The 25,835-nt window shown below is 49.1% G+C and overlaps 1 protein-coding gene across 1 annotated transcript in view; it reads left to right on the top strand.

The window, feature by feature from the left end:
* SGCD (sarcoglycan delta) overlaps nt 1–25,835 on the top strand; it is a 195,669-nt gene that overhangs the window by 56,554 nt on the left and 113,280 nt on the right. Inside the window, exons 2-3 of the mRNA XM_036240715.1 lie at nt 7,886–7,973; nt 13,867–13,986. Of these exons, the coding sequence (XP_036096608.1) occupies nt 7,886–7,973; nt 13,867–13,986 (208 nt within the window). The remainder of the gene's footprint in view (nt 1–7,885; nt 7,974–13,866; nt 13,987–25,835) is intronic.

Genomic DNA, 25,835 nt, shown 5'->3' with positions numbered 1-25,835 from the left:
ACCTCAAAGAGGCTGGTCATTTCTGATCCCCGTTAGGGAAGAATCACTGTCTATAGAGAGCCCTGGGTGAAGAGCCCCATGCTCTGTCATTTATTTTCGTATTCCTACAGACAAAATCCCATGGAAATAGATCTGTCTAAGGGACAATCTTCTAATAACGTGATCAATCCCCAAGTGAAATCACAGATCGATGATGTATTATTAAGTTTCCTGACTACTCAGAGATGGGTATCTTTCCAAAATCTCTTTCTGGAGGTCTAGATCATCTCAAGTGTGCACACTATTACCTGACTTTTCACTGTTGGTGTTGACCTGGCTGAGCCAGTTTGTCAGATTTCTCCATTGTGAAGTTGCCATCCCCCACCATGCGGTGCTCTTTCAAAGGAGGCCACTGTGCAGTCCACTCTTCAGAATTAGGAAGTTCACTACGAAAATGGCTTGGAAATTTTCTACTTGAGAGATGTGTTTATTCTCTCCCACTTACTTATCTGTTCAATCATTTATATCAGTATGGGCTCATGGATGTTTATTTTACGGTTTGGGTTATAATTCAGTGCTACATTATTTATTTTGTTGTTCAGATTGTGCCAGCATTGGGAGCTTGTTCAGTTGTCTCCTGTATCCCTTTGACATCCTCTCAAAACTGTGGGGGGGGTTTCTGTTTGTCTCTTTGTTTTTTGAGCACTTCCCTCCTTTCTGGCATTAAAAGATGTTCCAGGCTCATCTTTTCTATGTCTTGCCCCAGTCCTAAAATTGGCTATTTTCTAAGTAGCCCTCCTAATGTATATTTTATCTGTTCCTTTGTTATAGTTTATAAAGTATTTTCGTCGCCCCTGTGCTTGGCACTTGACACACATTTTTTTCTTAGTCCTCAAATCAATGCCATTAAGTAACCTTTAAACTTCATTTCATAAATATAGACACTGAGGCTCAAAGACTGTAAATGATGTACCCAAAGCCACCCAGTTAGACTCTGAGCTGTGACTCAAGCTCCAATCTGTCTGGCTCCACAGCTTGCACTCTGAACTTTCACTCCGAAAGCCCGGGCTTCCCTGTTATCAAGGTGAATGTTTGAGGGGACCCCTGCTACGGTGAGGCACCCTGCAAAGACCAGCGCCAGCCAGCCCGTCCTCCGAAAGGACCCCTCGGGACTCTTGGCTCGCGGATCCCGTTCTTCTCTGAACTTCCGTGGCGCTGGGAGTCGGAAGCCTTCCCTGGAAGCAGAAGTTGTTTGCCTGCTCTCTTGTGGTTTTCTCCGTCCATTTCAATCCCCAGATCAGATTGCTGGCTCCGCAGAGGACAAGGCAAATACTCTACCATTTTCAACACAAGTCACTTCTGGAGGCCACATCCCATAAGGACAGACAGTGGTGGTACAGCTGCCATCAAAGGCAAATACTAAAACCTGTGCCTTCCATCCCAGGATGCGTAGATCTCCCTCGAAGCCGTATCACATGGTTGCTATGGTAGCGTTGCCTTGACTCAGTCTCCCGCTGGGCAGGAAGCTTCTCAAAGATAAAGGTCATATAGTTTTCATTCTGTAGGACCTTTAACATGTTCTAGGTACTCAGTCAGTGTATATAAAATTCTTTTGGGTCCGGGGCAAGACTACCTATTTTTTCTTTTTTTTATTCTCACCTGAGGACATTTTTCCATTTTTTTTGTTCAGATAAAGTGGGAGGGAGAGAGAGAAACGTCGATGTAAAAGGGACACATCGAGTGGCTGCCTCCCACACGACCAACCAGGGCTGGGGACAAACTGCAACTGAGGTACGTGCCCTTACTGGGAACCGAACCCAGGTCTCTCTGGACCACGGGCCGACGCTCTAACCGCTGAGCCAAACCGGCCAGGGCAAGACGACCTATTCTTGACTTACCATCTTAGCCAGCTTTCCTTTGAAGAAGGCAGCAGTGTGAAGTAGCTCTAGAGCCAGACAAACGGATCACATCCAGAACTCTGCTTTGTTTAAAATCCCCACTGAAAAAGACAGTGGTTGGAAAACTAAACTGAACAGGAATAAATTACCCTGGTCATAGAGAAAGGGAGAGAAAGTGGTGGAGAGAGAATGATGGAAACTGGGTAGATTGGAACCAGAGATCCCTGTTGGATTGAAAGCCACTGTGTGTAGTGAGCAGACCAAGGTCACTTAACCATGAGACACTTGAGGCACAGTGCTCACGGTCCACAGAGGGCATAATGCACCCTGCAGTGGGGCTGAGAAGAGGACAGACATCTGCATGAAGACCAGTTAGACGCCCTTCTATCTCCAGATCCCATCCCCAGTTGACCCATCTAAGCAAGTATCTCTTCCCAGCCTAGCAGAAAACAGGATTATTTTCTAGAAAGGTTGACCAGAGAACCTCTGGGCTCCAGACGCTAGACACAGTTGAAGTTAGAAATGAGTTACTAGAACAGGTTTCATTGAAAGTCTGTCCCCGAACAGCAAACTGCCCAGCACACTCCTCCTCTGACACTCAGGACTCTTACATCCAAAAGGCAGCACCTTCCTGTCAGAGGCTAGAGAATTCCTCTCTGACACAACTACCCACAGGTACGGACTGCCCCCCCATTGGGAGGGTGTTCATGGAATTAGCCAAATCCCTACTACCACGCCCTGTGGTAAGCGTGACCCTTCCAGAAACACAGAGCTTCCAACCTGCTGTTTTACTCCCATCTCAGAGAGGATAGTACGTCAATCCAATAAGGAAGGGTTAGTATAAAAAGGAAGGTCCAAAGAATAAAAAAAAAAAAGCTCTTAAAAGATCGTACAACTTACAAAATAAAACCAACAGAAATATTGTAACTTAAAGTTGAGGATATGTCCCAGAAAACAGAACTTAAAAAGGGGGGTTGAACATTAGGAGAACCAAAAACCTAGGAAATATAGAAATTTTTTCAAATAAAATGAAACATTTATTGTAGCCAGGGAAAAATTGTGCAAGAAAAAGGATGTGTAGCTAAAGAACCCTGCTTGACTCAGATGTGGACAATATAACAATCATAGTAACGTAGATTCTGAATATTGATGGAACGGAAGTTGTAAGAAACAACCCATACCTTTGCAGAATTGCAGTGGACAGCATCTAACGTTGACAAATCAAGAGATCGTATAGAAGCCTATTTGGGGCCACAGGGAGAAAAGTACCTGAAGGAGTTACCTGAGGTGAATATAAGAAATGTCTAAACCTGTAGAGAATTTGGGGGGTGGGAGCGGGAAGAAAGGGGTCAACGGGGAATAGAGGGGGACATCTGTAATACTTCAAACAAAAACATTAATCAACAAAAGAGTCTATCTGAGCCAAAAGTGACGACATTTCTGGGAAACAAGATCTCCGATGCTCCAGAGAATGACAGTTTTGCAGACTCTCCATGCCTTTGGAATTAAGGAGGGAACAGAAGATAGCATCAAGGCGAGGGAAAGCGAGGCAGAGGTAGTTAGCAGGAGTCTGTGTTCCCGCGAGGGAGGCTGTGCCTAGGAAGAGGATGGAAAGAAGTTTACTTCTGGCATTTCAAGGTGTGTGAACCTAGATGCACAAGAACATGGGCAGGGCTTGCTTAAACCTTTCACTAAAGAAGTGCTAGACCTGGAGCACGATGACCCACCAGGACCTGCCCGGTTAGGAATTTTTGATCCGATCACCCTGTGAGGTTTCTTTCGGTTGATGTCTTCCAGGGCCTCTTTCTGGCCCGCACTAGAAAGCTGAAATCTCTCAGTGGTGAGAGGTGTGATACCGGTTTTGTAATATTCGACATTTACAAATACTGTTTAGATATAAAAATAAGTAATACATTTTTAAAATTCAGAGTAATTTTAAAGTGTCGGCCAGATGGAGCCTTTTAGCATTCAAATAGCCACATGCATGCAGTCGCCCCTGGAGGGCACTGTGGACAAACCACGGTCACTCAGTGGTCTAAAGCCACGAAGAGCAAGTTTGGTTCTGTTCTGCTTTAGAGAAACAGAGGTGACAGGGATTCTCTTCCCTCTCAGTGCTGCTTGCTTTCATCGTTTGGGGAGGGGACGGGTTCAGACCATCCTCGCCCACTGTGACAGAAGTACTGCACCGTCGGTTCCCAGCCCCCAAGCAGCCTCACCCTGTGTCCAGACCTCGAGTCACCCTCATCCACGCAGGTCCGCCAGCCTCCTTTCTGCCAGGCAGCTGCCCACAAACCCCTGGTCCTCCGTGGTTGCCGTGAGGTCAGTAGTGAAAGTCGCCGATCACAGAGCAGGATGTCCTGCGGCAGAAATCACCTCCCCAGACCCGGAGGCTGCCGTGGGGAGGGGGAGGGGCGCCGGGAAAAGAAGAAGCTGAGAGGGCAGGTTCCGCTTCTCCTTAGGTAGGAGAGGGAGCACTTGCTCAACTTGTTCTCATACCTAGAGACCCCCGGGACCTTTTGCTTGGCTCGTATTTTCCTGCTTTTGTCCAGTAAGCAGAACCCGAGAGCCAAATAAAATCGCACCACCCAGCTTCCTTGCCCGGCTCTTCCCATTTGTTACCTGATTAATGCTTTTTTTTTTGCTGGTCATCTTTCTGTTATCACGTATTTGGGACAATTGCAGCAGTGTGTCCCAGGCTAGCATGGGGCTCTTTGTTTCAACCCTGATGTAGCAAACACTGTTTCCCAGGAGGTTAGTGTGTTACAATTAATGCTACAGTATAATGTTGTGACATGGTAATAAAAAGGACTGGTAGCATTTTTTTTTTTTTTTTTGGTATAAACCTTGATCAAAGCTGTTACAAGATATTTTTTTCACAGTAGAATTATTTGAATAATATTAAGAGCAGGCAAGTGGCATTTGAAGATACTGGATTTGAAAGGTAGTGACGAGCCAGCCACATGCAGGGGGAGCCTTTGAAATATGGAAACAGAGAACGTGGCGAAGGGAAGAAGCCCGATTCCCTGCACAGATGGGTGGCGAGGGCAGGTAATGCCAAGGAGAGTCTTCCTCGTCTCTCCCCCTCTGTCCTTCCTGTTCCTCCCCTCCCCCTCCTGCCTCTGTCACTGCACCCCTTTCCTGCTGTCCCTTACCTTAACATCTTCAGAGGACTTGCTGGGTGCCTGGCACTGGCCCATGTGTGTTATTGCACATAGAATTTAATAATTTTAATAATACGCGTGTTTCAATAATAATCAGTGTTTGCACCATCCTACATCTCAAGACACCAAGGCTTGGCGCAATTAAGTACCATGCCCGAGGTTGCCCAAGTGGGAGATGGCAGTGATTGGAAACGAGGCGACCCCAGGTTTCTCCTGCACACGTGGCAGAGCCAGTGCTGTTACGTGGCCGTGGGTTTGTTGACGGCGGGAAGGCACAGAAAGAGCCACAGAACAGTGCAGGCACCTTGCTCTGGGCCCACGCCGGCCGGGGGCGATGCCATCTCTGCGGTTCTCTGACTCCAGGCGCCCTGCTCTCTGCAGCCTCCGGTTGCTGACTCCACACAGAAATGTTAGAATGCGAACCTCTGGGAAGGTGTAACCTCCTGCCTGGGTTCCAGGCTCTGAATGCCCACATTTCTTACATTTTTAAGTTGTGAGCACAGCCATGGAGCGCCGTGGGAAGCAATGCCAAAGAAACTGTTTCTGGCTGAGGGTTGCTTCCTGATGGACAGAAGAGAACCTATATGAATATTTGATTTAATGTATTTTTTGTCTGACCTAATTAAAAAAAACAACCTTTTTTGTCAGGCAGAATATTCACTGGAAGCCATCGTGGAGGATCCCAGTGACTCCGTGGTCACCCTGCCATAGCAGAGCTCAAGGTCTCTGTCCCACCGCTGGGACAGCAGCTCTCACCAAGGCTACTGGTCATTCAGGGCCTGAGCGGTCTTGGGTATCGGTTACCCTTTGTAGCAGTGGACCTTGGGTGAGAGAGACCTTAACTCCAGACTGTTTTCTATGGGAAAATGCCTTGGTGTTGGCCAACCCATCCCCTGGGCACTGTGGGAACCGCCTCGGGCCCGGGTGTCGGCTGCCTGGCAGGACGGCCCTGCCAGCAGCGGGCACGAGGCGGGGTCGCCAAAGCGACCCTGCACCCACCAGCTTCAGAAGGAAAAGACGTTAGGCAGTCGGCCCGCAACCTCCCACCTCCATGACCTCCTCTTTCCAGTGCATCTTGGTAAAACCCTGTGTCCCTTTCACAGCTCTGCTCAAGCATCTCCTTTGCTGCCCAGGTCCAGCTCCATGGATGCTCTTACCCTTCGGGAAAGTTCCCCCACACTTCGTAGCTTGCTCCTCACCCCGCTGTCCTCCGCCTGCTGTCAGGCGGTGGCCCTGTCTTTGCCCCCATGAGAACACGAGACTTTCGAAGTAAAGACCGAGGCTTGCCTGCCTTCAGTTTCCTCACAGCTCTTAGGACGATGGTTTTTCTGGGTTTGGGACTCAGTGGATACAGGGACTGTTGGATTTTCAGGCACATACCTGCCATGTGGTGACAGGTTACGAAATGAGAAGGAATAACCACATTCTTTTCTCTAATAATGACATCTGATTACTGACATGATCTGTCAGATTCACCCTGTGGTGCGTGGCTTTGATGTACTCCAGCCCTGTTCTCATGTGGAATAACTTTTATATTATTGTCATTTAATCTACGGGTGACATTGGTTAATAAAAGTATACAGTGCCTGCCAGGTGGCTCAGTTGGTTGAAGCATCATCCCGTACACCAAAAGGTTGTGGGTTCCATTCCTGGTTAGGGAACATGCGGAAGGCAACTGATTGATATTTCTCTCACATCATTGTCTCTTTCTCCCATCCTCTCTCTAAAAATCAATAAACATATCCTATACACTCTATTGTGTGTTCACCACCCAAGTCAAGTTTCTCTCCATCACCATTTATCTCCCTTTACCCTCCCCTACCTCCCCCACCCGTTTTCCCTCTGGTAATATAATTTTTCATTTTTAAATGATTGGTAGGGAAAAATAGAGGAAAAATACTTTATGACACAGTAAGAGTACATTAAATTTGAATTCTTCAATTACATGCAATTCAAATGTCATTGCTTATTAATCAAGTTTTATGAGAATGCAGCCATACCCATTGGTCTGTGTATTGTCTGTGGCCGTTTTGCACCCAAACAGCAGTGAGCCATTGAGTGGTCACCACAGAGACTGTGTACATCCCACAGAGACTGTGTACATCCCACAGAGACTGTGTACATCCCACAAAGCCCAAACTGTTTACTGTCAAACCCTGTACAGAAAAAGTCTGCCAACCCCTGTTCTGTCATTGTCAGAAATGTCTACCAGGGTGTGAAAAGGGGTCAGGTGGCCTGTGTGATAAAGGGGGAATTGGTGAAGGCACAGAGAGCCTGCAGGAGGAGAGATCTGCCCACCAGAGAAGGAAGAAAGGGAAGGCAGAGCCCCTGGGCGGGCCACATCCCCTGGGTCCTGTCCTGTGTGGCAGAAATCTCCGCTAAGGGAGCTCAGTCTTCTCGACTCCCAGCCAGTGGACGTGCCAGACGGGCAGACGTCGGCCGTTTTACACAAGTTTTCTGGCCTCTGTCAAGGACTCTGTATGGTTCCTTTGGATAAATTATAATCCAGGTTATCCGTTATTCCTGATCATTCCATGTGCCAAGTCTAACTCACTCTAAAGGGCTCTGTGTAGCCCAGCTGTCTCTGACTCAACCGTGTGCATGTGTGTGTGTGTTATGGAAATCCATGTTGAGTGTGTATCTATCTGTGTATTTCTTTGGAGGAAATCTGTTTTGGATGAATGCCAATGATCACATGTGTGGGGATCATTAACCACTTAAAGTTTTTTTTTTTTAAGACACATCAATTAGGACTTGGCTAAAATCGGTTCTGCTTCGTCAGAGTGGGGATCCCAGTTCTCCGGGGAACCTGCTGTATTTTCACCGTCTCTCTCTCCCTCCTTGCAGGGGAACGCCCTGTACTTCAAGTCAGCCAGGAACGTGACAGTGAACATTCTCAACGAGCAGACGAAAGTGCTGACTCGGCTGATAACAGGTAAGAGCAGAGACCTGAGCAGCACCTGGCCCGTGCTCAGCCCTGGGGACACGGGGGACCAGCCCTTGGATGTAGCCCCCCGCGAACTGAGGGAAGCAGTGTCCGCCGACACCGGCCACAGTGTGGACAAAGGGGGCAGCACGAGCTCCACGGCTCTGCCAGGGGGCGGGGCGTCTCCATAGTATCACGTACCGTATGCAAATCCAGTGATATTTGCTCAGAGGGGATTAAACTGTCCCTCGGGTAGCATTGCCCCCAGACACAGGCAGCTGCTGCCCCTGGTGCTCGACCACAGAAAAGCCCTGTGCTCCCGCGCTGGGCGCAAAGCTGATGCGTTGGGTTAATTGAGCGAGAGCGCGGTCTACGTACGTGCCCACCGGACTCCATGGGGTGTGAAAGGGATTTGTGATGGTAGCTTGGATCCAGCCACATTTGCCGTACGTGCTGACCTCGAACCTCACTCCATCACAAGATGCATTTGTACCCCCAGGAATATGTGTGTGTGGTTCCTTTCAATGTAGCAGGTCTGCCCCTAACAGCTGTGGAAAGCGCCCACTAGGGTTTAAGTGACATATCCCTGCAATGTAAACAAGGATCGATTGTTCACAATAATGCTCACAATGATAAACACAGGCCCCGTGGCCATGTCATGTGCTGAGTGGTATGACCGAGGCTCCTCTGTATGTCACGAGCCCCAGTAAACAGGACCCAGCATGTGGAAAGGAATCAGGTGTGTCTGAAGGGCATCGTTACACTTCCAGACCGAAACCTCATTTGTTTGGCTTCAGAGCTGAGCGAAGAGTCCACAGATGGACATTGTGAGAAGCCAGTTGCCCACATGCCCTGAAACGTCCCTGTGACTTAAACATCTGGAGCCCCACGAATACGCACGCCATGGGGGCTGGGGAAGGAGCCCCCCGGTCTGCTCCGACAAGCCCTGCACCTGGCCGTCTGGGGATCAACAGCCCGTGGGTGACTCGGACCGTCTACCAGTGGAGAACTCAGGGTGGGGAGAAACAATCCATAAACAGGTTGTTCCTGCGTGTGAGCCGGTCGTCAGCGGTGCTCCGAGAACATCTGGCCCGCAGTCACAGTGCTAAATAATTAAATAAACGGCTTCAGTAGGCAATGATTTAAGTGGCGCGTGTGAAAATTGCCTCCAGGAGGGGAATAAATCCAACCTCCAGCTCCCAGAGTTCCAAATGCAAAAGGAACTCATTCAGCCTGTTGATCATTTGCCATTTATTCGCGGTGGGAGATGTGGTTTACTTGAGCGATTTTGCTTTGATAAAGCTGGGACTGCCCACATGACTAGTCTTCGGGGAAGAAGCAGAGGCAGCGTTTCTCGCTGTCCCTCTCTGGCTCCCCTCTCCTCCCACCTCCCTGCCCCCCTCATCCCTTCCTTTCTCTTCCCCTTCTCTTCCCTCTCCTCCTTCCCTCTGCCCCTTCCTTCCTCCTCCTTAGCTCCTTTCTCTCTCTTTTCCTTCTTCTATCCTCTCCTCTCTCTTGCCTCCCTCCTTCCCTGTCTCCTGTTTTTCTGTCCCCCCTGCCCAAGTCAGGTCCCTTGGCGCCGCCACACCTGTCCTTAATGCTGAGAGCCAGCCTCAAGATAACTGAGATATATATTGTATATTTTTATCCTCACCTGAGGATATTTTTGCATTTATCTTCAGATAGAGGGGGGAGGAGAGAGTGAGGGAGAGAGGGAGAGAAACATCGATGTGAGAGAGACACATCTACTGGCTGCCACCCCACGACCCCAGCCGGGGCCGGGGACAAACTGCAACTGAGGTTTGTGCCCCTGGTGGGAACCAAACCCGGGACTCCCTGGTCCGCGGGCCAATGTTCTAACCACTGAGCCAAACCGGCCAGGACAAGGTAACTGATATTCACATGAGATAGCAACAAGCCGTCCCAAACTAGCCAGCAGGAGCCTTTCAGGCTGTTTCGTAAAGAGGAAGCAGCTGTGTTCGAAACATACTGCTAAGCACTCCTGCACACGTGCACCCCACCCCTGAAGTTCCCCACCAGGTTCTCCGTGGGCTGTGCACACAGTGGGCAGCCCGGAGCAGAGAGTTTCTTCGAAAGCCTGTTACACCTGCTGGGGTACCTGCCCGGTGCAAAGGCTCCCGTGGTCCGAGAGGCCAGGTTTCCTAAGGCAACCCAGAGGATTCGGGGATCCCCCCGTTTACCTAAGAATGTCTCAGATGTCCAGAACAATTCCAATGGTAGCAATTCAAGTAACTTTGTCCCTGTGGAACAGGGTTTTAAGTGATGGTTGAGTTCCCAGGATAGACCACAAATGCACCTGTGACTCGGACTGTTGCTGATTTAGTATCTGCTCAGCAGTGGGTCCCAAAAGGAAACTCTCTGACCTGCAAGAAATAAAATTGTGTGTGTGTTGGAATGTGTGTGGGGGGTCTTCTATAGCATCTCGCCAGAGAGGGGAAGGGACCCAGTATCAAGGGAGCTGGGGGAAGAAGTTAGGCTGGGAGACTGCAGGCCACTCCAGCTCCCATACTGGCGGCCTGGCCTGCCTGGGACACTGCCGATGCACCCTCTTAAAGTCCAGGTCTCCCTGTGTAGGGGTTAGTGGGTAAGGTGCTTCCCACACAGACTACAGCGCACAGAGGGGGATTAACTGCAGATTGGCTCCAGGTTGCAAATAGTGACTTTTCTACCCAGAGAGGAGCAGTGGGTTCACAGAGGGACCTCCTGGGCCCCCAGTCTCCGGTTCCATGCGCATTTCCTTGCAAAACAGCGATTTTCAACTTTTTCATTTCAAAGCACACAGACACTAATTACTACAGCTCTGCAGCACACCAAAATATATATTTTCTGCCTGTCTGACAAAAAACAGGTATAATTTTGACTCATTCACATGGGACGGCTCTTGTTCCGTTGGCTGCTGTCATGTTTTTACTTGTCAACCGGAAGGTCAGGTACTGCACGTGTTAAGGATCCTTGCGGCACACCGGCTGCACATCTGCTCTAGACGCATTGCTCGAAAGATCTCTCCAGGTCCCGGGAGGCTTGGCAGCCCTGGGTGACATTGCAAACACGCCGTCTGCATGGGTGAGCCAGCAGTCTCTCTGCGAGGTTTCGACTACAGCTACCAATCCATGAGCTTGCTACACCCAAACGGTTCTGGCCTTTGGTCAGTTCCATTTTGTGTGCTGAGAAGCCCTGAAGAGCAAGATAGCTGACTTGTGTTGTGTTCTCTGACTGTTGTACGTCTCAGGCACTGTCTATGAGTTCGGAGTACACACGGCTTGCACAGAAGCAGGTGTTCTCGACTCCCCAGGGACCCTGTCCTAGGTGATGGCCTAGGTTCGTGGGGGCAAAGTCCAAGTACTTGTGGTCCCCAGTCATGCCACCACTTTGCCATCTGACTGGGTCCACCTGTGCCCGTCCTGAGGTCATTCCTTAGCACTGCTTTACCTCCTGATCCTGCATCACCCCCCCCCAAAAGTAACAACCCCAAAGCCTTGACCAGCAATACAGATTTTCCTGAAGGTCTGGGCGTCGCCAAGAAGGCAGCCGCATCATAGCCCTCCCAGGACAACTAATCCGAAGTGTGTACATCTCCGTTCCTTCAGGATCTCTTCTGGCCCTTTCTCCAGCCTCCTCCTTCCCCCCCATCCTCCAAAAGCTCCTTTTCTGTCTGCTCTTCATGTCGACTCCAGCCCCCCTCCTCCCTGGACAAGCAGGCGTCCCTTTTCCTCTGTGGGACGGGCCTGCCCTTGGCTCACTTGCTGACCTTGGGAGCCCTCAGCCTTTCTGCCACTTGCTCGTCTTACCTGCAGCAGGAGGTGGTTGGAGAAGACAGTGTCCAGGTCCTGCGCCGTTGGGACGTTCTGGGCCATGTCTGCTATCTCAATTCCCCGCTCACTCAGAAGCTTTTCCGATGTCACTGATTTTAGCAGAGGGCTCGTGTGGATGCTCTGGCCAGAGAGCAGGTCTGCCAAGTTGACGGGATCATGTGGACGGAGCCCTAAAGGTCCTAGTCATTCGTTAGTTTCAGTGTGCGGTGACCACTGCATTAGAACACGGCCGGTGGCCATGATCACAGTGATGGTGACAATCGCAAGAACAACCCCCTGTGTTTCACAGTCTTTCTGCCTTCCAAGTCCTTTTTATAAACAGTATCATATGACCATTTCAACCTTTCTGTGGGGTAGATAGGACGACAGCGCAATTTTACCGATGTGGAAAAGGGGGTTCAGAAAGATCGAACGATCTGCCCAGAGTCACGTTGCCAGGAGATGGTTAGGATGTAATTCTTGCCATCTGATTCTTAGACTGATGGCCTTGACAAGGAGGAAAGCAGCCCCACCCACCCAGGGCCTGGCCGGGCACTGCCAGCCAAGCCTTGCTGTTCTCCCACTTGAACATAAATAACTTCACAGAACATCAACACCAGAGAAGGCCACTTGGTGGCCATGTAGGATAAAGACAAAACAAAGACAGCTCAGACAGAATGAAGACGTTTATCCCAACCACAAACATGACCAAACATCCCTCTGCCCTACCTAATTTGACTGTGGTTTCCTCATTGTTACAGTTTTAGCATTGCTCTGGTCTTCCCTACTTCTAGAAAAGATGTATTAAGGTACCAACCATGAAACGACTCCCCATTGCTGACAGCATCTAATTCCAAGCAAAGTCCTGTTTCCTTAGACCCTGCCGAAATAACCCAATGTAAGGCCAAATACCGTAGTGAGTCCTTCCTTGTTACCGACATGTCCCGTGTGGTGGTCCTTGGTGTGTGTTCCCTCATAGCAGTGAGTATCCAACCCAACTCCTCCAACAACAGGTATGTTTCTTGGCTGTTTTTGCCTGGAAGGCACGAGGACTTTTTTATTACTACTTTTTATTAACAACTAGAAGGGGACAAAAATTCTATGTCAGAATCTCCTGGAAAATTCTGGTTAACTATAAGATTTCTGGACCCTGTCCTGGAAATTATTTCTGTATGAATTTCCCGACCAAAAGAGAAATTCCTTTGGATCTGAGCTGGGTTCAGTGAGGAGAATGACCCTCCGGGTTTTTCTGACGAACTTCAGGTGGTTCGAGCTCAGATCGGCTGAGTTGTCTCCTTTCTGGTTTTTGTTTGTTTGTTTGTTTTAGGAATCCTAACACATTCACCTGCTTTATTGTTCCCACAGTACCCAAAAGTCTCTGCAGCTATTTCTTTATTTATACATGTTTAAACTTAATTCATCTGTCTCCATCAGAAGACAAGTACTACGGGAGCAGGGGCTTTGTCTTATGTATGCCCTATAGCCCCACCTTCAAGAAGAGTTATCTATTGTCATATGATAAACCCTCTAAAATTTATTTATTTTTATTTTATGGAATGAAATTCTAGCATAAAAGAGTCAACAACCTCCCAGGCAAGAAATTGTAATGCATTAAAACCTTTCCTGCCAGGAAGTGATCTGTACACTGAAGAAACAGACTTGTGTGGTGTCACATGCAAACAATGGCTCAAGGGGCCAGAGTGAGGCACGTTTCAGCTGGATTTAAAGTTGGCCGCAGGTACACTGGTTGCTTCAAGTGGTGGTGAGCCTTCCGTCCCTTGATATATTCAACCCAAAATCTATAAGTATTTGACAGTAATTTGGTGGTCAGCTGTGGTAAATCTCATTCAAGCATCAGTTGGGAGGAAGGACAAGATGGCCTTTAAAATCGACATAGCCCCAGAGCAGATGGTGAAAGGTAACTGACAAGACATGGCTGAAGTCGTGAGTCTGATTTTCATGGTTGGCTCTTGGAAACCAATCCAGTTACATTCAAGTCCAATGCAATCTAGTCAAACGTATCCGCTCTAAGAAAAGCGCTTTGCTATCGACCACGACGAGATTGATGTTTTCTCCCTCTCTCCTTCCAGGTCCAAAGGCCGTGGAAGCTTATGGCCAAAAGTTTGAAGTCAAGACAGTTTCTGGAAAACTGCTCTTCTCTGCCGACAACAACGAAGTGGTAGTCGGAGCTGAGAGATTACGAGTTCTAGGTAAGGAAACTTTTTCATTGGTCTGTGTACCAATGAGCGCAAGTGGACTAACTGTGTACATCTCAGGGCAAGAAGGAAAGGGTGTCTAGAAGAGTGAGTTAGGCCAATTAGCTGGATTCTCTCAAATCGAGGCAGTTGAAAGCCCCCACCCTGGAGCCTGGTCCCTGGTGAAAATTTCTCAAGTCGTGAAGTCTTTGTGGCATATCTGCCAACGCTGAGCCTGGGACGTGGGTTCGTGCCAGGAAGTGTATCGGAGCACGGTCAGTCCCGGGCAGTCTTGTGAGAAGCAGTCAAGACCTAGATGTGTGTGAGTGCGATCACCAAGCCTGGCTGTACCTCCAAATCACCTTTGTCTGTGTCACATACTTGGCGACTTCACTGAAAATCAGCACAATTGTGTTTTAGCTCTGATACTTCAATGGACCCTTGTGACGGTTTTATCTGAATAGAGTGGTTGTTTGACTTGTTTAACCTATTGGGGTTTGGGGTGGTTTTTCCCTAATCTCTATTGAAGTAAAGTTCTACTGAAAGAAAAGAGGTACGTGGGAAGGCTGAGTGGGTTTTGATTTGGCTTCTTTGTAATCGGACTTTCTGAACATTGAGCTGTGAGGAGATAAATCCCGAACATGGAGCCTCTCCATTCTAAAGCCCTTATGAAAAGCCTGTCACTTCAACCCAAACCAAAGCACTCTCGTGGCTTCTTGTCTAAAAGTTCAGAAAAAATATATTACCGGTTCAGACTTTTCATGATGAGAGAGCATCAGCTGCCTACCTTGTAATAACATGACTCGGTACTTATTTTTAAAACTGGATTTTAAAATGGGATCATATAAATAATGCTAAGGAATGAACCACTTTTTCTGGGCACCCTATAGTTCTGTACTTCTTAATCTAAACTTACGATGGTATATGTTTTCCTTTTGGAGAAAACTACAAGCCGCCGTATGCAAATCAACAGTGAGCTGGACCAAGGTCCCACGGTCTGTCAGGCGTGTAAGAGTCCTGCTTTCCACTGGAATTATTCGGAAATGGTTCCTTTTTCTGTGCCTTCTGACTGCAGTAGTGGGGGTAGAATATACTGTACTATGGATCATCTCTACTTCTGTATTGTTTTACATATCCCTAGACTTCAACCACGGTCTTCTTTTACCCCTTCTAGCCCATTGCCTGTAGGATGTACTATGGTTGTCACTGTATAAATGTATCAGAAATTGACACATCTGTTTGGCATTTTTTATACTGTTGGATGCTTTATATCAAAACTTTTACCAGGTTATTGAATCAATGTAGTCTGATTAGAAAATTTTTTAAAATAATCTCCTGGGGAACTTCTGAAAAGTTTGGAGTCATAGATCCAACCATGACCGCCTGAAGCAGAAGGTGGAAGGGACCAAGAATGTGTTTGTAAAAACACTTGCAGAAATGCCTGTGATCCCACGGTGGGAGGCATTATATCTGAGAACACAAGATATTTGTGCTGGCCCAGCCGGTGTAGCTCACTTGGTTGAGCTACAGGAGGTCGCTGGTTCGATTCCCGGTCAGGGTACATGCCCAGGTTGTGGACCCGATCCCCAGTGGGGGGCATGCAGGAGGCAGCCAATCAGTGTTCTCTCTCATCGATATTTCCATCTCTCTCTTCCTCTCCCTTCCTCTCTCTCTAAAATCAATAAAGAAAAAATATTAAAAATAAAAGTTATCTGTGCCATGTGGCTCTGGGTTAACATGATCGAGAATGGTGGTTTAAGAGGTCTGTCACCTGTTAGCTGTGTGACTTTGGGCAACTTACCAACAACCTGGCCGGTTTTCTCTTCTGTTCAACTGGAGTAAGAATATCTGCCATCCCCAGTGGCCCTCACAGGGAAATGAGGTCATATTATATGTGCTTCTCGCAGAGCCTAGCACAGAGCAGTGCTCAGTCAACAGTAGCTGCTGCTGCCAGTAAAACCCCTGCTACTGCTTCTGTGAATACTAATCCTTCTTTTCTGTCTATTGATCCCTAAGAGTTACTAAACGTAATGGCTCAAAGCTCAGAAATTAACCCACTATGATTTTAACCCATCTCTATCTTTTGCTAGCTGTGTGCCCTTAAGCAAGTTACCTAACCTTTCTGTGCCTGTGTTTGTTCACCTATAAAATGGGGAGTGGGGGTAATAGGAGTATCAACCTTCTTACATTCTTGGAAGGATTGAATGAAATAATCTGTGTAAAGTGGGAAGTAAGTTGGCTAACAAGTAAGTGTTTGCTAAGTGCTAGTTGGACATTCCTATTTGTTCTCTGTATTATCAGTTTCATGAAGCATCTTCTTTCTTCTGCATCACTGCTCACCTCTTCCTGGCCATCGCCTCTGCCCTCAGTCAATCAGTTTGTCTGGTCTGTCTCTCTCTCTCCTCCTCCCCTTCCCCGTCCCCATCAATCATCCACCCCCCACTCTCCCACCCGTATGTGGTCCTGATTTCCCTGTTTCTGTTGCTGGGCCCATTGTGATCCCGTCAGTCTCCAAACATCCGCATCATCCTGACCAACACAAGGTTTAGCAGCATCTTAAGATGGGAGTGACCCTCCTGAGGCTGGAGTGAGAGCAGAGGCAGAGCTCAGCCCTGGTCAGGGGCCCCCGTGTGGCGTGAACTGGAACAACACCCTTTGTTGTCTTGTATTTTCCTATCTGTATCATGGGAGTCGTCTCGAGCAGAAGTTTGCAAAAAAAAATTTTGTTTTACTTCAGCAACAAAATCTTTTAGACATCAAATTTTATACCACTCCCTGGTAAATAAAATCTGTAAAAGGCCAGGACTGCCCTGGGTTGTGGGTGGGGCTTTGAAGGGGCAGAGAACAGAGACTAAAGTCATAGCTATGAAGGCTCATTCTTTCTTCCTGTGTGTCCTACCTCTTAGTGCTTATTTTTGAAACCTCTTAAGTGGACAGTCTTACAAAAATAAAGTCTACTGACCGCTTGTGATCCAGACACCAGGCATTGTTATATATACCCCTTGCCAACGCCCTGGGAGGCAGGCAACAGTGTCCTTGTCCCCATTTTGGAGATGACAGAACTGAGCCCTACGCAGTGAGGGGTGAGAGCCAGAGTCCCCAGCCAGGTGTTTTGAATGCAGACTGCTTTACTTCTAAAGCACGATGCTTTGCCGCCTCCTCAAATGTATCCCATTTTGGGATGAGTAAACGTGAAGAAACTTGCCCAGGATCGAGTTCAAATCCTTGCCTGTGGACTCCAGCCTCAGTGCACGTAACTGCATGTAAATAGGTCAGTGCTGAGACCCTCCCCAGCTCTCCCAGTTCATGGTTTTCCCTATCATCTGGAGAAATGGCACTTTCTATGTTACTTCTAGGTTTGAGGGTTTTCATAAAACACACACACAGCGTCAGGCTGTTCTCTTGTTCAAGATGACTTTGCTATACCAGCTGTAAAGTAATTGCCCAGGGGGCAAAGTGACGGTATCTCACGCCAATGGTGTTTGGCATCTCCCATTCATTTCTTCGTGCTTCATGAATCAACTCGCTGCTGTAAAATCTGACTTTGCAAAGACACAAGGTAACGTTAGATGCCCCAACACTTGGGTTGACTTCTTAGTGTACAGAACTCTATAATGGTATCGCTTAAGAACTTGATCCTCCACCCACCCCCGCCGCTTTGTAGACTAAAGGCTGAAAGATCATGGTAGTTTTTTGGTTGCTTCGAAGCAGGTGGATGTTTTTGTTGTTGCTTATGTGTGTGACGTGACCAAGAGCACCAGCTGACAAATGCCAGAGACCAAGATTAGAGGCGATTTAGGATAAAATCTGTCTCCTCCATCATTAGGAGCATTTGTTTATTTGTACAAAGATGTAGAAAGAAAGCATGGGGATAAAGCTGCTAGCCGTGCTGAGGAGATCAGGAAATGACGCCCCACAAATCCCGCGCCAGCCTCCTCAGGGAAGCCAGCCCAGTGTGTCAGCTGGGATTCAGCCATGTGGGGCGAATGAGAAAAGCAGGCAACGCCCCTTTGCGCTCCATGAGGAGTTTGTGTTTGGGAGTGGTCGGGCTGCTCAAACCCTTGGGGGTTTTGAATGGGGATGGATATGTCATGGTGGAGTCTATCAGCCCTGGGTTTGAATCCTTGCTCCAGGACCTGGGATCTGAGTGACCCTACCCATGTCTGTTTTTCTCCTAAGCTTTAGTTTCCACACACTAACGAACGGAAGTAAGGACGGACGGCTGTAGTAAGAAACATATGCAAATAGGTCAGTTATTTCGGTTGAGTAGGAACAGGCAGTAGATCATAAGGAATAACCCCAAGAAGATAATGCCTCCTGGATAGTAATTTAACTCTTGGGCTCAGAGTAGTTATTTAAATTCTTCTCTGGATAAGCATACCCACCTATTCGCTTTTCTTTCTTTTTTTTTTGGTATGTGCCCCTACGGGAACCGAACCCAGGACTCTCTGGTCCACAGGCTGACACTCCAACCACTGAGCCAAACCGGTCAGGGCTCACTTATTCAGTTTTGAGAGCAATGATTACCCTGAGAACACTCAAAGGACCTTGAATAGTATGGTCCTTGAACAGCCTGGCAAAAGAATGGCAGCCAGGCCTCCTAACGAATAGTTCAGTTCTCTGGGCACCTCCTCCTGGCAAAGAGATGAGGGAATTGCTGTAGGCAGACTGGAGCTACCAAGCTCCCACACACGCACATCTTTCCTGGGGAAAAGAAAACACGTAAGAGTCGTAGAGTTGAGTGATCGAGAGCACAGGTTTAATCTCGGTCTCCGGCATTTGTCAGCTAGTGCTCTTGGTCACGTCGCTTCCTCCTTCTAAGCATCCTTGTCCTCTGTGACACAGTGTCGTCATGCCTGGTCTCATGGTACTGGGGACAGCTGGGTGCTGCAGAGTCTGCGGAGGGAATGGCACCATGTGTGGTACCCAGTGAGCACTTAGCCCTTGCGGTATTGTGGACGGTTTCTGTTGGTCCACTCGGGCTTCATGGGACCCAGCCATCCTGACATTTTATGCAGCCCTTACGTGTTCATGAAAGAAGGTCCTCGTAGAGAAATTGGCTTAGCACCTGTAGGAGCATCCGTGTATCAGGTAAGTTTGGACAGGTGGGTTTCCTGGACACAGCTCGACTAGAATAGAATACACCTGTACAGGCTGGGTAGCACTACACTGCCCGTTTCACCCCGCTGCACGTAAGGCTGGTCTTACCAGCATGTGTGTTCTCACGCTGGACTGAGGTCCTAGGCGGACTGGAGGACTGGCTCAAAGTCGCAGAATTGTAGAGTTCCTCCCTGCACCAGTAAGAGAGTGGTTCTCGAAGTGCGGACGGGGCCTGAGCTACGGTTTTCTTGTTGGTCGTGCAAACTCAAGCCCCAACCCAGATCTACTGAGCGGGTGTGGCCCAGCATGCTGCGTTTGAGCCAACCTGTCCGATGGGCACTAAAGTCTGTGAACCACGGAACTAAGACAGGAACTACTCTGCTGGTAGCTTTCACTTGAGTTCACACTCAGCTTTTAAAACTTTGTTCAAAAGAAAGAAAGATCTCTTATCCTTTGAGACTACATGGAGGGACCTGGAAAGTATCATCCTAAGTGAAACAAGCCAAACAGTAAAAGACAAATTTCATATGATCTCGCTGATTTGTGGAATATAATGAACATAACAGTTTGAGGAATGGGGTAGCCCCAGAGACGCGGAAGCGGGGTACAGACTGACAATCCCCTAAGGAGTGGGGAGGTGGGGGAGGGATGAACCACAGAACGTATACGCATGTATGCATGAACAGTGGACATGGACAACAATCTGGGGAAGGGGCAGGGAGGGAAGGGGGAGGGGGGAATCAGTGGTGGAAAAAAGGAGAATCATCTGTAACAAAAATTAATCAATAAAAAAATAAAATAAAATAAAATAAAATAAAATAAAACTTTGTTCAAGAAAAGCTGCAATAGCCCAGCTGGCGTGGCTCAGGGAACTGAGCATCGTCCCATGCACCACGAGGTCTCCAGTTCGATTTCCGGTCAGGGCCCATGCCCAGGTTGCTGACTTGATCCCCAGTGGGGGGCATGCAGGAGGCAGCCAATCTATGTTTCTCTCTTATCGATGTTTCAATCTATCTCTCCCTCTCTAAAAAAAAATAAAAACAGATTTTTTTAAAAAAAGAAAAGCTGCAATATAAATATAGCTGACATATGCTGAGGGCTTGCTCTTTGCAAGATGTCGAACTGACCTTATAAAGAAGGCACTGGCTGATCACCTCGGTTTATAGAGGGGCCAACTGAGGCACAGAGCGATTGTCCCACAGGAGAAGCCCAGGGAGTCAGACGCTGCTTCCAGCGAGCCCTAACCGCCATGCTCAGTGGGCTCTCACAGTCCCCTTGAACTGCCCCGACTCCTGTGGCCGTGGGCGTCACCGGGAGCGGGAAGGAACGGGCGCCGGTTGTCCAGCTATCCCCCCCCTTTTTGCCTTCCAAATGCTCCGCTGTTCCCACCAGTTCTCCCACAGGGACCCTCTTTCTGCCTCCTCCAGAACATTCGCTCTTTGCAGACGACCCCCAAGTCTCTATTGGCTCTAAGTCGTCTTCTCAATTCCCGTCCCACGTCCCGCACAGCCTGGACGTTTCTGCATGGCTGTCTCTCCGGCACTTCGCCTGCGTCACCTACAGAGGAACTTATGTCTCCCTGCCGAGCTCCCGCCTCTCCAGAACCCGTCCCTCGTTCCCCGTGGGGGCTGCCATCCCCCTCGCCTTCAAGGCCTTGCGTTTCTTCAGGAACCAGACCCTGTCTTCCTTCATCTGGGCATGAATGTGCCCAATGTTGGGTTTTCCATATTATAAAGATATCTATTAGGTCTGACACAAGAAAATTTAGGCCCTGGCCAGTTTGGCTCAGCGGTTGGAGCGTCGACCTGCGGACCAGAGAGTCCCAGGTTCAGTTCCCATTAGGGGCACGTACCAAAAAAAAAAAGAAAATTTAGGTTTGTCGTCCAGCCCATCCATTTAATTACCAAACAAGGTATCAGATTAATGTGCAAGATGAGGTGTGATACAGTTTAGCTTGACTTACACAATAAAATTGTTAAATGGTGTCCAGGGATGGTCTTTTAAAAGCCACAAGAAAAGAGGCAACGTAGGTGCCAGTGTGTCTAAGAGGCGCCTCCGTGAGACAGCAGGGAAAACGTAATTTTGATTTTCATTAATGGCCCGTTTCATTGAACAATGACTTGAACATTATAGCCTTTATAAACAAAGCATCATTATAAGGTGCTATTCTAATTGTTAATTAGGTCTATTTATACTCTGGGTTCGTTTTTTAGATCTGTCCTCTAGCTGCCACTTGATGCTAATTACCCCGGTTACGCTATCGTCGACTGAAAAACATTTTTAATTAAGTCTAAAGCCGTTTACATTAGCATCCGATTTATAGAAATTTAAATGTGGCCTGATGCCTTTTTTTTTTTTACTTTTAGGAAGACATCAGATGATACATTTAGCCTTTTGAATGAGTTTTTGATGAAACACTCTACCGCAACCTGGCGATTGATAATGATGATGAAAGGAGTGTGGGGTTCTTAGTGGTGTTCATTCATTAAGTGGGTGTTATCGCATATGCATATATAGGGTATCTCCAAGTCCCTGCTGCTGGCGTCCTGGAGACGCAGAGATGAAAGGCAGCTGGCCAGGGAGCTGTCTGTCGAACCGGAGGGTGGCACACACACAGATAGATACGAGAGCCCAAGCAGGCAGCGAGCTGTTTCATAGGACAGAACAAAGCAACTCTAGAATTGTAGGATCCAGCTGTGGTGGGGTGGTGTCCAAGGGAGAGTTTAGAAAGCTTCTTATTTTATTAATTTAATCCTCACCCAAGGATATTTTCCATTGATTTTCTAAAGTGGAAGGGAGGGAGGGAGGGAAAGAGAGAGAGACAGAGAAACATCCGTGTGAGAGAGACACACATCAGTTGGTTGCCTCCCACATGACCCCAACCAGGGCCGGGGATCAAACCCGCAACCCAGGTATATGCCTTTGAACCCAAGACCTTTTGATCTCTACTGCGAAGCCAAACCGGCTAGGGCTAGAAAGCTTTTTTGTTAAAGAGTGGGAGGGGAGGGAGGGAAACATTGACGTGAGAAAGATGCATAGACTGGTTGCCTCCTGCATGACCCCTCCCAGGGCCAGGGATGAACTGCAACCGTGCCCTTGACCAGAATTGAACCCGAGACTCATTGGTCCACAGGCCGACACCCTACTGCTGAGCCAAACTGGCCAGGGCTAGAAAGATTCTTAAATGGAAGGAGCTTTTGGACTAGGTTTGATTATGGGTTAGAGGAAAAACAGAGAAAGCTTAGTGAGTGAATCACGTTTATCGGTCAGGACTCGGTTTAAATGACGTAAGTCCACCGAAAGCCACAGGAGGGGATATTTATTGCCTCACGCGATAGAAAAATCCAGCCGTTGACAGCTTCAAGCTAGATTCAGTGGCTCAGACAGGGTGACCAAAATTCAGTCTCTCTCTTTCTCGTACCATCTCTCAGCTGTTTTCCAATTTTGCATTTTGTCTTCCACCCTGCTGGTGAGCAGAGAGAGCACTTTTCTCCCTAATGTAAATCCAATAGAGTCCCGATTTCGCCTCTGACTGGACTGACTCGGGCCATGTGCTCATCCCTGCCTGCGATGTGACCAGGATGATGGAAGACGCTCATTAACAAGGCGACCCGGGTCATAGCCCCTCTTCTGGAGCCTGGGGCATCGCTGCAAGTGGGAACAGCTAAACAGAGCTGCCCGCTTCGGGCACATCAGGGAAGGCGGGGTGCTCTGGAAAAGACAGGGGTGCTGGGGAAAGAAGGCAGAGGCGAAGAGGAAGATCAGACGTGAGGCGGATTGCCTTCATAAGAGAAGCCCTAGGCATGTGTCTGCAGGAGCTGAGCCGGGCTGCTGGGGACAGGACACGATGGACACCGCTCATTCGTGGGGCTGTCCAAAGTCAGAGCTGGCTCGGTGGCATGTAACACACAGAGGTTAGAAGTGACAGGGAGGGAGATAGGGGAGGATTCGTCCAAATAAAAATCGGGGTGTTGTTACTAGGACAGGGAGCGGATGCTGGGCGCATCAGTAGAAAATATTCGCTGTACTCACCGAAGGTATGATCGGGAACACCATGACCACGCACGGGAGCCACAGACCTGGGGCTGTAGGCTGTCAGAGGAAGGTGCCTTGTAAGTCCAGACACACGGCCCGCTTCCTCCCCTCTGCACAGAGTCCTCTCTTGTCATCTGTGCATGAAAGGTCTCTTTCTTTATGGCTCCAAGATCACTTGACCATCTTATGGTCAAAAACAGCACGTTCGCACTGTCCCTGTCCACACCAGGAACTGGCCAAGGACGGCCCGTGGCCGGATCAGGCCACGACCGCTGCCTGTCCGTCAGCCACAGGGCCGTGCTCGTTGCGTTGCGGGGCTGCTGTCGGACAACAGCAGAGGTCAGTGGTTGAAACCAACCGCATGGCCCCGACGCCTGCCATGTTTACTCCTGGGCGGTTTGCGGACAGCGTTGCCAACACGTGGCTGTACCTTACGCTCCTTTACTCCTCGTCCGAGCAGTGACCACCACGTGACAGAGAATCAGGACAGGCGTGTTTGTTTTCACCTCTCCTTCGTGGCAACAGGAACTTGCACCTTTCGGAGTCCAGAACAGCGCCTGGCGCGTCGCCCGTGCTCGGGGTGTCTGTGGCCTGAGACGGAGGCTCCCCAGCACCGCAGTCCTGGCCAATGCGATGGCGCAGACCAGGGGGCAGGAGGAGCCGCACCTGAGCTGAGAGAACACGGTAATGCCTTCTGTTGAGGGCTCATCGGGACCTGCTCCGGGGTGGAGAGAGTGGACAGATGAGAGGTCACGCAGAAGAACTCCTGGCACCTAGCTGGGGGCCCGCAGAGGGGCGTCGGGGTGCTGCGCTGCGCCTTGCCCGGCAGACAGTTATGGCGCGTGAACAGGCATTTCTAAGAGCAACAGTAGGTTTGGCATCGGAGATAAATAGTCCAGCTTCAGGCACCCTGGGTCGTACTGCCCGAGGGCCTCCCTAGGGGACAGGCCGAGTGTCCAGGGCAGAGCCAGCAGGAAAGCCTGTCAGAGATGCCCGGCTGAGGAGGGCGTCAGAGAGTGTCCAGAGATGGAGTGGACGGACTCCCGAGAGGAGATGCCCAGAAGGGCATCGGGCAGCAGAACCAAGGGGCCCGCCATGGGAGCCTTACCAAGCAGCGTCCAGCCCAGCCGTTCCGCCTCAGGAGGCTGCCCAGCGGCCACGCCTGCCCTCCGGGGCGTCCCCAGGCGTGGAGCCCTCGCTCCTGGTCTGCTGTCCACTCAGCCTTTCACCAAGGGCAGGAAGTCACAGGCTTTCGAGTGGGACACAGCTGGGTCTGCCACCCTGCCGGCCACGTGTGATCAGCTGTCTCCCTTCCATCCCAGCAGGAACCACCTCCCCCTTCGCCTTCGCCTTCATCGCCTTCATCTCCTTCCTCTTCCTGAGCGTCTCCTCAGTGCGTGGAAGGAAGCACAGGAGAACTCGAGGGATGATAGTAACAAGCGGAACAGTTCCTCTTACGCGGTGGCGAAAACGGAATAGTTCAGACCTTGGTCCTTGGGAGCTGAGAGCCTGCCGGTCTCAGAGGAACATTTGGGTGACACATCAGAGGAGCCTGGATCCAGCCCGGGGCCTCCTCCTGCTCTCTGTCATCGTTCCAGAGAAAATCTGCTGGGGAGGCAGCTAGTTAGAGAGAATGGCTGGCCGCGGAGTTCTCCGGAACCTCATTCCAGAAAGGGGTTATTATTTACAGAAATAATGCATTAGGTCATAAAGATACATTTCCCATAAATAATGTAGCAAGAAAGCCAAATACGAAAGAGTCTCAGATGAATAACTCCAACCTTAGGCAACCAGAGATGTCTAATGAGGAAAAGCACCATTCTACAACGGAGAAGTAAGAATGGGGTTTTATCTGAAATGCGACTGGGACTACAACTCCCATAACTGCACCGAGTAAAAGAGTCGTTCTCAAAGCCTGGCTTCATGCCCCTTCCACCCAGCTGCGCCGAAGCTGCTGGGTTAATTCCTGGTGCAGGAGCAAAAGGCAACGGTGGGGCCCCCCACACTCTTCCCTTTGGCAAGAGGCAGAAGTGGTTTAAGATCAGCATGATGGATTCGTCCTTCTGTGTGAGCATCCCAGCTGTCCCTCAGCCTCACCTTAGCAGACCCCTCAGCTGCTGAGCCATTGTCTCCCGGGCACACGCGGCGGAGGGAGGAGAAAAGTCAGTCGGGAACATTCCTTGTCAGCTTTCCAGACGGACGAAGGAGTTGATGAGGCTCCGAGTGGACTGCTTTGACGAGAACCAATTCCAGCACTTAGAGAAGAAGGGATATGTTTCCGGTCTGTGTTTGTTTGTGGGACCGACAGGACGTTAATTCCGCCATCAAGCAACAGCTAATGTGCTTTCAGGCATCTGTTGGTTTGCTTTTATCCTCCAGTTTTCCTTCTTGACATTAATACCAAGAACAGAGCATCTTCAAACATGGGGACACACTTCTGCCAGGCCATCTTCAAGGTCAAGAGGTTTTCCACATGGTCTAGCTGCATGGTCTCCTCTCATTAATTATAGTCACTGTTGCAGAGTGTTCTCAGGCAACTGAAAGTCACCTGAGTTGATTTTTTGTTTCTCTCTTCCCCGCCGAGACCAAGGGGAATGTTGATGTTCCGCAGTGACTCTAGGAATTTAATGAGATGACAACATGAATAAGAAACTCTCAGTGTGCAGACTAGGGAAGGAAATTAACTGGATTCTCCTTTACGGGAGGGACTGGAGTTTAATTCAGCTTAT

This window comes from Molossus molossus, unplaced genomic scaffold, assembly GCF_014108415.1.
Source record: "Molossus molossus isolate mMolMol1 unplaced genomic scaffold, mMolMol1.p scaffold_m16_p_4, whole genome shotgun sequence".
Taxonomy (NCBI): domain Eukaryota; kingdom Metazoa; phylum Chordata; class Mammalia; order Chiroptera; family Molossidae; genus Molossus; species Molossus molossus.
Note: the sequence above shows the minus strand (reverse complement) of the source record. Positions and strands in the feature narration are given on the sequence as shown.